This window comes from Xenopus laevis, chromosome 9_10S (genome assembly GCF_017654675.1).
Source record: "Xenopus laevis strain J_2021 chromosome 9_10S, Xenopus_laevis_v10.1, whole genome shotgun sequence".
Lineage (NCBI taxonomy): Eukaryota > Metazoa > Chordata > Amphibia > Anura > Pipidae > Xenopus > Xenopus laevis.
The window spans coordinates 4,890,339-4,905,237 of record NC_054388.1 but is presented as its reverse complement, the minus strand read 5'-3'; the positions used below and the strand labels follow the sequence as shown (position 1 = coordinate 4,905,237).

The window sequence follows — 14,899 nt, the reverse complement described above, 5'->3', positions numbered from 1 at the left end:
GATGCAACGGTGGGCTGAGATCCAGGGCTCTCGCTCTGATATTATCAATGGCAACTACATGTCGTCCCTCCCCCCACCCAGTTGTGTAAAAGATTTACTGGGCCCCACAGCAAATTCATTTCAGGTTTTCCTGTTTTACCAATATATGTTGAAATTAGGGTTGAACTGAATCCAGGATTCGGCCTTTTTCAGCAGGATTTGACCGAATCCTTCTGCACAGCCAAACCGAATCCTAATTTCCATATGCAAAATTAGGGGCGGGGAGAGAAATCATGTGACTGTCACAAAACAAGGAAGCAAAAAATGTTTTCCCCCTCCCACCCCTAATTTGCATATGCAAATTAGGATTCGTTATTCACCCAAATCTTTCGCGAAGGATTCAAGGGTTCAGCCGAATCCAAAACTGGATTTGGTGCATCCCTAGTTGAAATTGCTCATTCATTTCATGGCCCCTCCCCTATACCCCTCGGCAGCCATAGGGTCTGCTTCCTCTGTAGTTATGCCCCTGCCCCCACCATAATGCATTCTTGAGCAACCTGTTGACCTGCTACTGGTGTTTACTCTTTGGTAGCCGGGAATTGGATGCTGCTGCGGGTCGGGTACCCGTGGGTTACCAGCAAAAACCTTCAGGTTGCACATAGAAGTTTTGGGAGCGGGTATAGACGTGGGTCGGTGGTTCTCCGGGTTTGCGGGTCAGGTGTCTTCTCAATAGTGAGTTTTTTTCTGATCACGCCTTCTTCTAATGATGTCACTTCCGGTTTACAATGACAGCACTTCCTGTTTCTTGATGGTCAGTGGGTCGTAGATCAGGTAGCGGATAAGGTAATTGCGAGTCGGGTTGGGTAGCAGGTACAAGCGGATAAGTATGCAGGTTGCGGCTCGGGTTCAGGTTTAACAAATTGGTTCTGCGCCCGACTCTAGCTGCTGGTCAGTGGGCAGGGATTATTGCACCTCTGGGGCAGTTGGTTGTGAGTAGACGGCATTGTGAGCAATGGTCACTTGTACTGCCCAAAATGTCCCATAATGCCTAATAGAGCAAAACATTTCCCAAGCCTCTTTTGCTGGGAGGAAGGGCTACTCCCCAACCAAGCTCAGTCTGAAAGCTCTTGTAGATTGACAGCAGGGTGTTCAGAGTTGTGAAACAACCCAACCAAGCTCAGTCTGAAAGCTCTTGTAGATTGACAGCAGGGTGTTCAGAGTTGTGAAACTCCCCAACCAAGCTCAGTCTGAAAGCTCTTGTAGATTCGCAGCAGGGTGTTCAGAGTTGTGAAACTCCCCAACCAAGCTCAGTCTGAAAGCTCTTGTAGATTCGCAGCAGGGTGTTCAGAGTTGTGAAACTCCCCAACCAAGCTCAGTCTGAAAGCTCTTGTAGATTGACAGCAGGGTGTTCAGAGTTGTGAAACCTCATTGAATCATCATACGAATGAGGCAAGACTCCATGTTGCATAATCTTACAATGCTACAAAGTTGCCTTCTTTAGCCTGTGATATGGGATATTCGGAGAAGTCAGTGCACTTTCAAACCCCCGTACAGGTATTGGACCTGTTATCCGGAAATTATCCAGAAAGCTCAAAATTATGGAAAGGCCTTCTACCATATGGTTATATTTATCAAAGATTAAAGTTAGAGATCTCCACAGTCCACTAGATTGAAATGCCGCCACTCTCCATTCATTTCTATGGGATTTTAAAAAGAGTATTTATCAATGGGTGAAAATGAAAGTTCACCCTTTAATAAATTTGCCTTGCAAAATCCCATAGAAATAAATGGAGAGCGGCGGAATTTCACTCTAGCGGACTGTGGAGATCTCTAACTTCACTCTTTGATAAATATACCCCATAGACTCCATTTTATCCAAAGAATTGAAAAATTATAAAACTGATTTCCTTTTACAATTTGCTAAAAATTAATATTATGTTTAAAAATAGCCCCTTTATTGGAGCTCCCTATAGATGTTCTCTGGTCCCTGTTTCATAATGGGGACAGCCAATCACAGCCCTGCAGTCACACAAGCACAGACAGGCTTCAGTTCCCTATCAGGTCCTGCTAGCTGCTGATTGGTTCCTGTCCTACAGTGCAGTGAGCTGAGTGCACAGCCTGGGAATTCAGGGAGCAGCAAGTGGAAGAGAAGGGAGGGATTATTAGTTTTTGCCTGAAACACTACTTTTTAATCACAATTCTTCTATATCTACATGAGTATAATGCACTGGTACATTGTTTTTTTACACAATGTCTCCTTTAAAGGCAAACTACCCCAGGAAACTTTCTACTTTTTAACTGAAACGTAGAAAGTTTCCTGGAGTTCATTTGGCTTTTTAAACTTTTAACATTCTTTACTGAAAATACCAATTAGGGCACAGTGACGAGTAGGGAACAAAAGTCTGTACTCAGTTGACCAGAGAGAGGCACCTTGTAATAGTAGTCCGGAGCCCCTCGTGTTTGGCCATTTTAACTTCCTGACAAACTGCTGTTAGTAGTGCAGGAGATATAGGCAAACGCTTAACAGGAGACAAAATATCATGTAATATTCTAGGTTTATAGACTATACTACAATGTACCAAGAATAGGGTTGCCATCTGGCCAGTATTTTATCGGCCTGTCAAGTAAAAATTATGGTTGATCCCAATGTTATTAATAGGGAAAAAAGATAAATATATAGGAAGGTCAGTGATCCCAATGTTATTAATAGGGAATAAAGATAAATATATAGGAAGGTCAGTGATCCCAATGTTATTAATAGGGAATAAAGATAAATATATAGGAAGGTCAGTGATCCCAATGTTATTAATAGGGAATAAAGATAAATATATAGGAAGGTCAGTGATCCCAATGTTATTAATAGGGAATAAAGATAAATATATAGGAAGGTCAGTGATCCCAATGTTATTAATAAGGAATAAAGATAAATATATAGGAAGGTCAGTGATCCCAATGTTATTAATAGGGAATAAAGATAAATATATAGGAAGGTCAGTGATCCCAATGTTATTAATAGGGAATAAAGATAAATATATAGGAAGGTCAATGATCCCAATGTTATTAATAGGGAATAAAGATAAATATATAGGAAGGTCAGTGATATGATCCCGATGTTATTAATAGGGAATAAAGATAAATATATAGGAAGGCCAGTGATCCCAATGTTATTAATAAGGAAAAAAAATTAATACATAGGAAGGTCAGTGATCCCAATGTTATTAATAGGGAAAAAAGATAAATATATAGGAAGGTCAGTGATCCCAATGTTATTAATAGGGAATAAAGATAAATATATAGGAAGGTCAGTGATCCCAATGTTATTAATAGGGAATAAAGATAAATATATAGGAAGGTCAGTGATCCCAATGTTATTAATAGGGAATAAAGATAAATATATAGGAAGGTCAATGATCCCAATGTTATTAATAGGGAATAAAGATAAATATATAGGAAGGTCAGTGATATGATCCCGATGTTATTAATAGGGAATAAAGATAAATATATAGGAAGGTCAATGATCCCAATGTTATTAATAGGGAATAAAGATAAATATATAGGAAGGTCAGTGATCCCAATGTTATTAATAGGGAATAAAGATAAATATATAGGAAGGTCAGTGATCCCAATGTTATTAATAGGGAATAAAGATAAATATATAGGAAGGTCAGTGATCCCAATGTTACTAATAGGGAATAAAGATAAATATATAGGAAGGTCAGTGATCCCAATGTTATTAATAGGGAATAAAGATAAATATATAGGAAGGTCAGTGATCCCAATGTTATTAATAGGGAATAAAGATAAATATATAGGAAGGTCAGTGATCCCAATGTTATTAATAGGGAATAAAGATAAATATATAGGAAGGTCAGTGATCCCAATGTTATTAATAGGGAATAAAGATAAATATATGGGAAGGTCAGTGATCCCAATGTTATTAATAGGGAATAAAGATAAATATATGGGAAGGTCAGTGATCCCAATGTTATTAATAGGGAATAAAGATAAATATATAGGAAGGTCAGTGATCCCAATGTTATTAATAGAGAATAAAGATAAATATATAGGAAGGTCAGTGATCCCAATGTTATTAATAGGGAATAAAGATAAATATATAGGAAGGTCAGTGATCCCAATGTTATTAATAGGGAATAAAGATAAATATATAGGAAGGTCAGTGATCCCAATGTTATTAATAGGGAATAAAGATAAATATATAGGAAGGCCAGTGATCCCAATGTTATTAATAGGGAATAAAGATAAATATATGGGAAGGTCAGTGATCCCAATGTTATTAATAGGGAATAAAGATAAATATATAGGAAGGTCAGTTATCCCAATGTTATTAATAGGAATAAAGATAAATATATAGGAAGGTCAGTGATCCCAATGTTATTAATAGGGAATAAAGATAAATATATGGGAAGGTCAGTGATCCCAATGTTATTAATATGGAATAAAGATAAATATATAGGAAGGCCAGTGATCCCAATGTTATTAATAGGGAATAAAGATAAATATATAGGAAGGCTGGTATTTTTTCCAGAAAAGGTAGCAACCCAAGCTGGTACAAACCAGGCAAAGGCCCAAGAAGTAGCCCAAATCTGTACCTTGGCTAGTTTGTACTTTCAAACCCCGCCTGGGCTTTAAATTAGCAGCCCAATTTGGCTAGAAAACAACCTGTCATCCACTCTTGCTCACCCTATCTAAACTCTCACTAACCAATGGCAACTCTCCTCGTACTTCCTATTTCCGGCCAGTGAAAGTGACGCCGCTTGGTGACGCCTCCCACCCCCCGGCGCGTAGCTGGTGACGCAAGCCCTTGCCAGATACGGGCGGTGCAGGTGAACTCCGGGCACAGAGGGATTCGGGCGGTAAGTAACAAACTCCTCACGTCATATTCCGCCTCGCTCAGTTGTGTCGGGCACAAGCCGTGACCTCAGCCCCCTTGTGTGACATCATCAGAGCCGAGCGGTGTTTTATCTGTGACAGGAAGTCTGTGTTTGCTGCGTCTGACTGGATTTCTACCGTCCTATTGGCTCCTCTTTATGCCATTTACTTGCAGTTGACAGGAAATTCCTTTTGTCCCAGTGTTTGTGATGTTCCACAACTGAGAGGCCTGTGTGGCTGCTGCTGCTCTGCTATTGGCTGGAAGGAGCCACTCTAGGGGCCCAAGTCATTTCTCTGAGGCCCTAAATCTGTTATTACTGAATATAATACTGAGGCCCTGGGTCTGTTATTACTGAATATAATACTGAGGCCCTGAGTCTATTACTGAATATAATACTGAGGCCCTGAGTCTGTTATTACTGAATATAATACTGAGGCCCTGAGTCTGTTATTATTGAATATAATACTGAGGCCCTGAGTCTATTACTGAATATAATACTGAGGCCCTGAGTCTATTATTGAATATAATACTGAGGCCCTGAGTCTGTTATTACTGAATATAATACTGAGGCCCTGAGTCTGTTATTGCTGAATATAATACTGAGGCCCTGAGTCTGTTATTACTGAATATAATACTGAGGCCCTGAGTCTGTTATTACTGAATATAATACTGAGGCCCTGAGTCTATTACTGAATATAATACTGAGGCCCTGAGTCTGTTATTACTGAATATAATACTGAGGCCCTGAGTCTGTTATTATTGAATATAATACTGAGGCCCTGAGTCTATTACTGAATATAATACTGAGGCCCTGAGTCTGTTATTACTGAATATAATACTGAGGCCCTGAGTCTGTTATTATTGAATATAATACTGAGGCCCTGAGTCTGTTATTACTGAATATAATACTGAGGCCCTGAGTCTATTACTGAATATAATACTGAGGCCCTGAGTCTATTACTGAGTCTGTTATTGCTGAATATAATACTGAGGCCCTGAGTCTGTTATTGCTGAATATAATACTGAGGCCCTGAGTCTGTTATTGCTGAATATAATACTGAGGCCCTGAGTCTGTTATTGCTGAATATAATACTGAGGCCCTGGGTCTGTTATTACTGAATATAATACTGAGGCCCTGAGTCTGTTATTACTGAATATAATACTGAGGCCCTGAGTCTATTACTGAGTCTGTTATTGCTGAATATAATACTGAGGCCCTGAGTCTGTTATTGCTGAATATAATACTGAGGCCCTGAGTCTGTTATTGCTGAATATAATACTGAGGCCCTGAGTCTGTTACTGAATATAATACTGAGGCCATGGGTCTGTTATTGCTGAATATAATACTGAGGCCCTGAGTCTGTTATTACTGAATATAATACTGAGGCCCTGAGTCTGTTATTGCTGAATATAATACTGAGGCCCTGAGTCTGTTATTGCTGAATATAATACTGAGGCCCTGAGTCTGTTACTGAATATAATACTGAGGCCCTGAGTCTGTTATTACTGAATATAATACTGAGGCCCTGAGTCTGTTATTACTGAATATAATACTGAGGCCCTGAGTCTGTTACTGAATATAATACTGAGGCCCTGAGTCTGTTATTACTGAATATAATACTGAGGCCCTGAGTCTGTTATTGCTGAATATAATACTGAGGCCCTGAGTCTGTTATTACTGAATATAATACTGAGGCCCTGAGTCTATTACTGAATATAATACTGAGGCCCTGAGTCTGTTATTATTGAATATAATACTGAGGCCCTGAGTCTATTACTGAATATAATACTGAGGCCCTGAGTCTGTTATTATTGAATATAATACTGAGGCCCTGAGTCTATTACTGAATATAATACTGAGGCCCTGAGTCTGTTATTACTGAATATAATACTGAGGCCCTGAGTCTGAATATAATACTGAGGCCCTGAGTCTGTTATTACTGAATATAATACTGAGGCCCTGAGTCTGTTATTACTGAATATAATACTGAGGCCCTGAGTCTATTACTGAATATAATACTGAGGCCCTGAGTCTATTATTGAATATAATACTGAGGCCCTGAGTCTGTTATTATTGAATATAATACTGAGGCCCTGAGTCTGTTATTGCTGAATATAATACTGAGGCCCTGAGTCTATTACTGAATATAATACTGAGGCCCTGAGTCTATTACTGAATATAATACTGAGGCCCTGAGTCTGTTATTACTGAATATAATACTGAGGCCCTGAGTCTGTTATTGCTGAATATAATACTGAGGCCCTGAGTCTGTTATTGCTGAATATAATACTGAGGCCCTGAGTCTGTTATTACTGAATATAATACTGAGGCCCTGAGTCTGTTATTGCTGAATATAATACTGAGGCCCTGAGTCTATTACTGAATATAATACTGAGGCCCTGAGTCTATTACTGAATATAATACTGAGGCCCTGAGTCTATTACTGAGTCTGTTATTGCTGAATATAATACTGAGGCCCTGAGTCTGTTATTACTGAATATAATACTGAGGCCCTGAGTCTGTTATTACTGAATATAATACTGAGGCCCTGAGTCTGTTATTACTGAATATAATACTGAGGCCCTGAGTCTGTTATTGCTGAATATAATACTGAGGCCCTGAGTCTGTTATTATTGAATATAATACTGAGGCCCTGAGTCTGTTATTACTGAATATAATACTGAGGCCCTGAGTCTGTTATTACTGAATATAATACTGAGGCCCTGAGTCTGTTATTATTGAATATAATACTGAGGCCCTGAGTCTGTTATTGCTGAATATAATACTGAGGCCCTGGGTCTGTTATTGCTGAATATAATACTGAGGCCCTGAGTCTGTTATTACTGAATATAATACTGAGGCCCTGAGTCTGTTATTATTGAATATAATACTGAGGCCCTGAGTCTGTTATTACTGAATATAATACTGAGGCCCTGAGTCTGTTATTACTGAATATAATACTGAGGCCCTGAGTCTGTTATTGCTGAATATAATACTGAGGCCCTGAGTCTGTTATTACTGAATATAATACTGAGGCCCTGAGTCTGTTATTGCTGAATATAATACTGAGGCCCTGAGTCTGTTATTGCTGAATATAATACTGAGGCCCTGAGTCTGTTATTACTGAATATAATACTGAGGCCCTGAGTCTATTGCTGAATATAATACTGAGGCCCTGAGTCTGTTATTACTGAATATAATACTGAGGCCCTGAGTCTATTGCTGAATATAATACTGAGGCCCTGAGTCTGTTATTACTGAATATAATACTGAGGCCCTGAGTCTGTTATTGCTGAATATAATACTGAGGCCCTGAGTCTGTTATTGCTGAATATAATACTGAGGCCCTGAGTCTGTTATTGCTGAATATAATACTGAGGCCCTGAGTCTGTTATTACTGAATATAATACTGAGGCCCTGAGTCTGTTATTACTGAATATAATACTGAGGCCCTGAGTCTGTTATTGCTGAATATAATACTGAGGCCCTGAGTCTGTTATTACTGAATATAATACTGAGGCCCTGAGTCTGTTATTACTGAATATAATACTGTGTGAATTGCCGGGACCCATTGGGTTTTTCCTTGGTATCCCGCCGGCCCAGCCCGACCCCGTCTCCTGCTGCTGTTCAATGACAACTGCTTGCCCATGGCCATTAAAGGAGAAGCAAACCCTTAAAGTGATACTGACACATTCCTATATAAATATATATAGTCCCTCCTCCCCCCCCAGCCTAGCTGCCCCCCTGAGCAAATGCCCCTAACTCTTTACATAGCCCTCCATGCACATTCTGTCCAGCGGGCGCCATCTTCTTCTTCGGAATGAGACCCGCAAAGCGGCGCATGCGCATTTGGAGCAATTTTCTGTTTTGCGACAACTGCGATTACGCCGAAGCTCACGAAAATTCCGAAGATTATCAAAGCGGCTGAAGATGGCGCCCGTGAACTCCACTGGACCGAATCTGCACGGAGGGGGTAAGTAAAAAGTTATGGCCATTAGCCAGGGGGGCAGCTAGGCTGGGGGGGAGGGGGTCTATGTAGGATAGGGGGTAGGGTGTTTTTTATTAAGTTCCTCCTTTAAAGGGGAACTATTGTGAAAATGAAAATTTTATATACCGTAAGCTTCCCCACACTGAAGTAAGAAACTTTCTAAATACAATCAATAAAAAATGTTGTACCATTTCTGAAATAATCAAGTTTATCGTCACTATCCCTCTCTCAGCATCTGTTTCTCTTCATTCTCTCTTCATGCAGCAGTTGGGTGTCAGATATTCATTGACAGTTAGATCCAATATATCTTATAGGGGGGCTCCTTTTGCCTAGAAGATGTATTAGAGCTCACTCTATTAAACTCACCAGACATCATGTCTCTCTACATGCAGGATTTGTGCAAAAAGCAGTTATTTTGTTTGTACTGGAATCCGTTATTTGAGTGAGCTCTAATACATCTAGCTAGGAAAGGAGCCCCCCTATAAGATATATTGGATCTAACTGTCCGTGAATATCTGACACCCGACTCCGGAATGAAGAGAGAATGAAGAGAAACAGATGCTGAGAGAGGAATAGTGAAGATAAACTTGATTATTTCAGAAACAGTGCAGAATTTTTGATTGATTGCATTTAGAAAGTTTCTTATTTCAGTATGAGGAAGCTTATATTAAATTTTCATTTTCACGATAGTTCCCCTTTAAAATATACTTTGACCTATGTGCTCATAGCCCCTCGCAAGACCTGGGGTGGGGATTCATGCCTCTCAAATGGAGCTTCAATGCAAGGGATCATCAAAAAAAAGTCAACCTGTTAAAGGGTAGCAGCCTAACGCATTTTGTGGGCACTTACTCATAGGCTGAGTCTACACACACCGTTTATATTGGTTAATATTTGGTGCCTTTCATGTAACCGGTCTCCCTCTGTCGCTGCTTTAGGAAATGGGCATGGAGTCGCCCCCGCCAACCATGATTGAGGGTCTCGGAGATGAGGTAACAGTAGCAGTTGGTCTTTTTATCTTACTCCTGGCCATCACCCTGGCGTGGCTTTCTACCTACGTCGCTGAGGGAAGTGACCCGCTTTTAGGAAGCTTAATGCCGGCCGGGCGCAGGGACCGTCTCCTGGTACTCAGTAATCCGGTACCCGCCAATCCCGAACCACAGCGGCCGGTGGAAGCCCAAGCGGAGAAACCCGAAGAAGGAGAGCAGGATCCAGGCGGAGAGCAGGAAGCTGAGAGTGAGAATGCTAACCTGGATCAGATGCTGGATATTCAAGGGGTGCCCAAGCGCAGCCAAGCTGTGGGGTCCCTGGGAGAGGAGGATGGAACAGAGCTTGATGTGGCACAGGAGGAGGGCAAAGAGGCCGAGAAACCTCTTATTGTGGGTCGGAAGGTAGAGCAAGAAGATAACAAACCACTTGCAAAAGAGGAGGTGACTCGGGAGCAGACTCTGCCTGAGGAAGGACTCATGACAGTCAGGCTGAAGTTCTTAAATGAAACAGAGGAGGTGGCAATGGTCAGGCCAGACGACACCATCGGGATGTTGAAAAGGTGAGACGGGAGGGTCTGGTGAGGGAATGGGATTAGGGATGCACCGAATCCAGGATTCCATCTGCCCGGGGCGAACTGAATCTGAATTTGCAAATTAGGGGTGAGAGGGAAATCGCGTGACTTGTTGTCAAAAAACAATGAAGTAAAAAAAAGTTTTCCCCTTCCCACCCCTAATTTGCATATGCAGATTCAGTTTGGTATTCGGCCGAATCTTTCGCGAAGGATCCGGGGGTTTCGGCCGAATCCAAAATAGTGGATTCAGTGCATCCCTAACTGGGATACAGATAAAGAATAGAAGTAACGGCTAAGGTGGCCGATAAAAGCTGCCGAAATCAGTCCCTCAAGATCAAGTTGGCAGCTTATTGGCACATTAGGAGACTGTTGGTTTGTAAAATCCCATTGGACTAGGACCATATAAGTCGATATATAAATTGATACAGACCCTCCTCCATTGTGTCTCTGTAGGTCTCACTACAGTGAGTAGTTTCCAACATGCCTGGCCAGTTTAAAGGGGAACTGAAGTCTAAAATAGAATAAGGCTAGAAATGCTGTATTTTGTATACTAAACATAAACATGAACTTACTGCACCACAAGTCTAATCAAACAAATGATTTATGCTTTCAAAGTTGGCCACAGGGGGTCACCATCTTGTAACTTTGTTATACATCTTTGCAAGACCAAGACTGTGCACATGCTCAGTGTGGTCTGGGCTGCTTAGGGATCGTCATAAATCATCAAAACAGCACAAGTCAAATAATATCTGCCAGAAGCCGATACAGCAAGACTGATTAAAGGGATACTGACATGGGAAAACATGTTATTTTCACAACGCATCAGTTAATAGTGCTGTTCCAGCAAAATTCTGCACTGAGATCCATTTTTCAAAAGAGCAAACAGATTTTGTTATATTCATTTTTGAAATCTGGCATGGGTATAGACATAGTCATTATCCCAGGTGCCCCCAGCCATGTGACTTGTGGTGTGATAAACTGCAGTCACTCTTTACTGCAAGTTGGAGTGATATCCCTCCCCCAGCAGCCTAACAACAGAACAATGGGAAGGTAACCAGATAGCAGCTCCCTAACACAAGATAACAGCTGCCTGGTAGATCTGAGAACAACGCTCAATAGTAAAATCCAAGTCCCACTGAGACACATTCAGTTACATCAAGTAGGAGAAATAACAGCCTGCCAGAAAGTAATTCCATCCTAAAGTGCAGGCACAAGTCATATGACTGGGGGGAGCTGGGAAACTGACAAAATGTCTAGTCCCATGTCAGATTTAAAAATTGAATATATAACATTCTGTTTGCTCTTTTGAAAAACAGATTTCAGTGCAGAATTCTGCTGGAGCAGCACTATTAACTGATGTGTTTTGGAAAAAACGTTTCTCCATGACAGTATCCCTTTAATAATCAGAACATGCAGACTGCACTGGGTCCTGTGTTGTCATGTAATCTAATGTGGATTTTATAGTTTTTGTATTGTTTAATACAATCTTTCTCCAACTCTGCAGAACCAGTGGCTGCAGCAAAATAATCCTCCAAATAGAATCCCAGTTTATCTGTTTAAATCTGGCTCCATGATCTTTGTCCCTGCAGCTGGAGTTGGAAACAGTAAAGGGGATGTAAAGGCAAAAATAAAATCCAATACAAATCTCTACACAGTCGCCGACTGCTCTACAGGGAAACAAACAAAGCTGCTCGAGTTCTGGGAAGTAAGGTGAGGGGCCCTCCACTTGCTGTTTGAAAGTATGATTTTTTTTTTTCCCTGCAGAGCAGTTGGGGAAAGTTTCCTATCCACAACAGTCAGAGCAAGTAAATGAAGGGAGAAATTCACCGCATAGTCCGGTTTCTTATAAAAATGGTAGATATTTTAATTAAAGTATATTGGAGATAGGTTTCTTTTTCATTAAGGAAAGTAAAAATGGGATGTAGTTTTTTGCCTTTACATCTCCTTTAAGGCTAATCACTGTGTATCTGGTCAGCCCATCGGTGCAATTTTTGCCTAGTCAGCGAAGCTAATTGTGTAACTACAACTCCCAATGTGTCCGGCTGCACTTGGCAGGTGTATTCCAACAGTAGCTGCAGGGTTGCAAGTTGAATGTGTGGCTTATCCCTACCGGAAGATTACATCCACCGGGATCCTTTCACACATACATACGTAGGTTCCGTATGGATCAGCATCCAATCAGACACTTCCTTCCTTTATATTAACTGCAGTAGGCAGTGCAAGCCATTGCCCATAGGTATATATATACTAGAAGGTCTGCTTCATCTGGGGATGTGTATACAACTTCATTATCAAGCTTCAGTACTAGGGAGATATATAGTGAATAAAGTACCCCCTCATGTAAAATATAAGGATATTATAAGTTACCGAGGAGTTTCATGACCATATAAAAACACGAGGCCGAAAGCAGAGTGTTTTTATACAGGTCATGGAACTCCGAGGTAACTTCTAATATCCTCATATTTTGCAACAGGGGGTACTTTATTTATTATAATACACAAGTTTTGGTCAGTCATGTGACAGAAATGACATCACTACTCACCGTTTATAACTGATGACATCAGAACTCGCCGTTTATAAGGATATCATTTACAAGATATTCATGGCTTTTGTGTTTTATATATATATATATAAATCTTGCTATATCTGATGACTCCTTGTTCTCTCTCCCTTTCTCTCCTGCATCTTCTCATCTTATTCTTCTGCAACTCACGTGACGGATGTTGCAACAGCAAATACTTCCCCGGCCAAGAGCAACAAATGAAGCTGATTTTCCAGGGACAGCTCCTCCATGACTCTTCTCAGACCCTGTGCTCTCTTCACATTACAGACAACTGTGTTATCCACTGCCACCGCTCTCAAGCCACTAGCCCAGCCTCCTCCTCGTCAAGCCCAGAGTCTGGAGGCAGCTCCCAAGATCACGCCAGCCTCACACCCCCTATTGGAAACCTGATGATCCCTGTCTTTGTGGTCATGTTAGCATTAATCTGGTACTTCCGAATCAACTACCGCCAGTTCTTTACTGCGCCAGCAACTGTCTCATTGGTCGGAGTTACTGTATTTTTCAGTTTTTTGGTCTTTGGCATGTACGGACGATAAAAGACAGAGACGCATGAGCTCTACAGGAAGGGGTGTGGATGCTGAAACCTGTACTGAAAAAAGATGGCTCCCCTTTTGTATGCTGCTTCAGCTAACCAATAATTTGTGGGCTTAATCATGCTGTATCGCAGGGTTCTCGGACGCTGATTGGGATAAACTAATCCTATGAACTCCCCGTACCCCCCTCACAGAACTTTAAATGAATAAACAGAGATGGCTTCTCCTGGCGTTTAATAAGAATCCCGTTTGCACAGTATGTTCCAGCCAAAGAGTGAGACTATCGGCACACCCTGGGCAAGATTTAATAAACAATAAGCCAAATTGGTCCTGACCAAAAGCTGTATGTGTCTGTGTGTGGGTGGGTGGGTTAGGGATCACCATATAGACATGATTGAAGATCAACATCAGCCACCGCAGAGATTGATGGCCTAGACAATGGCAAGGAATCCTATAATCAAGATAATTCTGTATTCTGGTATCGCTTTGAGAATAAAATATGCCTTGATTTCATGGCAAGTGGATTTCGGGTAAAGAGAGTGTAGATATCCCTGCGCAGAACCGAGATGTACAGCACGTTCTCTTGTTTAAAAATGCTCTGTGCAATTGTAACCTTGTCTGGGTGCACTAAAGCCGTTTAAGCAATGGGGGCGGGGGTTTAAACTATAAAACGTTGTGCCCAGTTACGTCTAAGATGGACTTCTTCTGTTTGGTCACGACCAAAGCTGAAGTGCTAACCGTGAACGAAACTGCCGGAGAACATTGCAAGGACTGGCTACTGACAGTGAGCAAGGGAACTGCTACTGGGTTACAGAAACAAGCGAAGAACCAAACAGGACTGGTCATATCCAGGTTAGATGGGATAATCGGGTGGGGTTGGTAGATAATGAGCCGGGTCATACTCAAGCAGGAATGATTGAACTAAAACGCTAGCCAGAGCTGCGTCAGTCTTGATGCAGACTGTCTGCAAAATGCAAGCGCAAAACTGCATCAGATCAGGCAAAAAAAGTTTGCTCAGCCCCTACTCCGCACTGGTCTTGGCCATCCAATAAGGCTGCTAGAATGGAAGTCGTGCTCCTATGTTTGCACAATTGCCCAGCAATATTTTCCAGCGGGGGCTCCTGGTGAAGCATCGGGATCTGTATATCTTGCAGACTTTTCCACGGGGTTGTACAATTGCTTCATCGTTTGGGCTGAACGCCGTAGTTGGATTTTTCTGGTTTAAAAAGGACAGGGTGACTCTCCGTATCCTTTTACTGTCCTCTGAGAGGGATCCACAGTGTGGGTGTTTCTAAACAAATAAAGTCATCTTGCTTCTCAATGTACCGGGCTTTTGATTCCCAAGCAACTGAAGTGGAAGTGAATGACTGCTTCCAGCTGACGATG

General features: G+C 41.4%; 1 protein-coding gene across 1 annotated transcript; it reads left to right on the top strand.

Annotated features, from left to right (window-relative positions):
* The first annotated feature begins 4,708 nt into the window (after positions 1-4,708).
* On the top strand, positions 4,709-14,834 carry tmub2.S (transmembrane and ubiquitin-like domain containing 2 S homeolog). The gene is made up of 3 exons (XM_041578923.1): positions 4,709-4,853; positions 9,795-10,405; positions 13,150-14,834. Exons 2-3 carry the CDS (start codon positions 9,798-9,800, stop codon positions 13,514-13,516), a joined length of 975 nt encoding a protein of 324 aa, XP_041434857.1. The 5' UTR covers positions 4,709-4,853; positions 9,795-9,797; the 3' UTR covers positions 13,517-14,834.
* Positions 14,835-14,899: the final 65 nt, after the last annotated feature.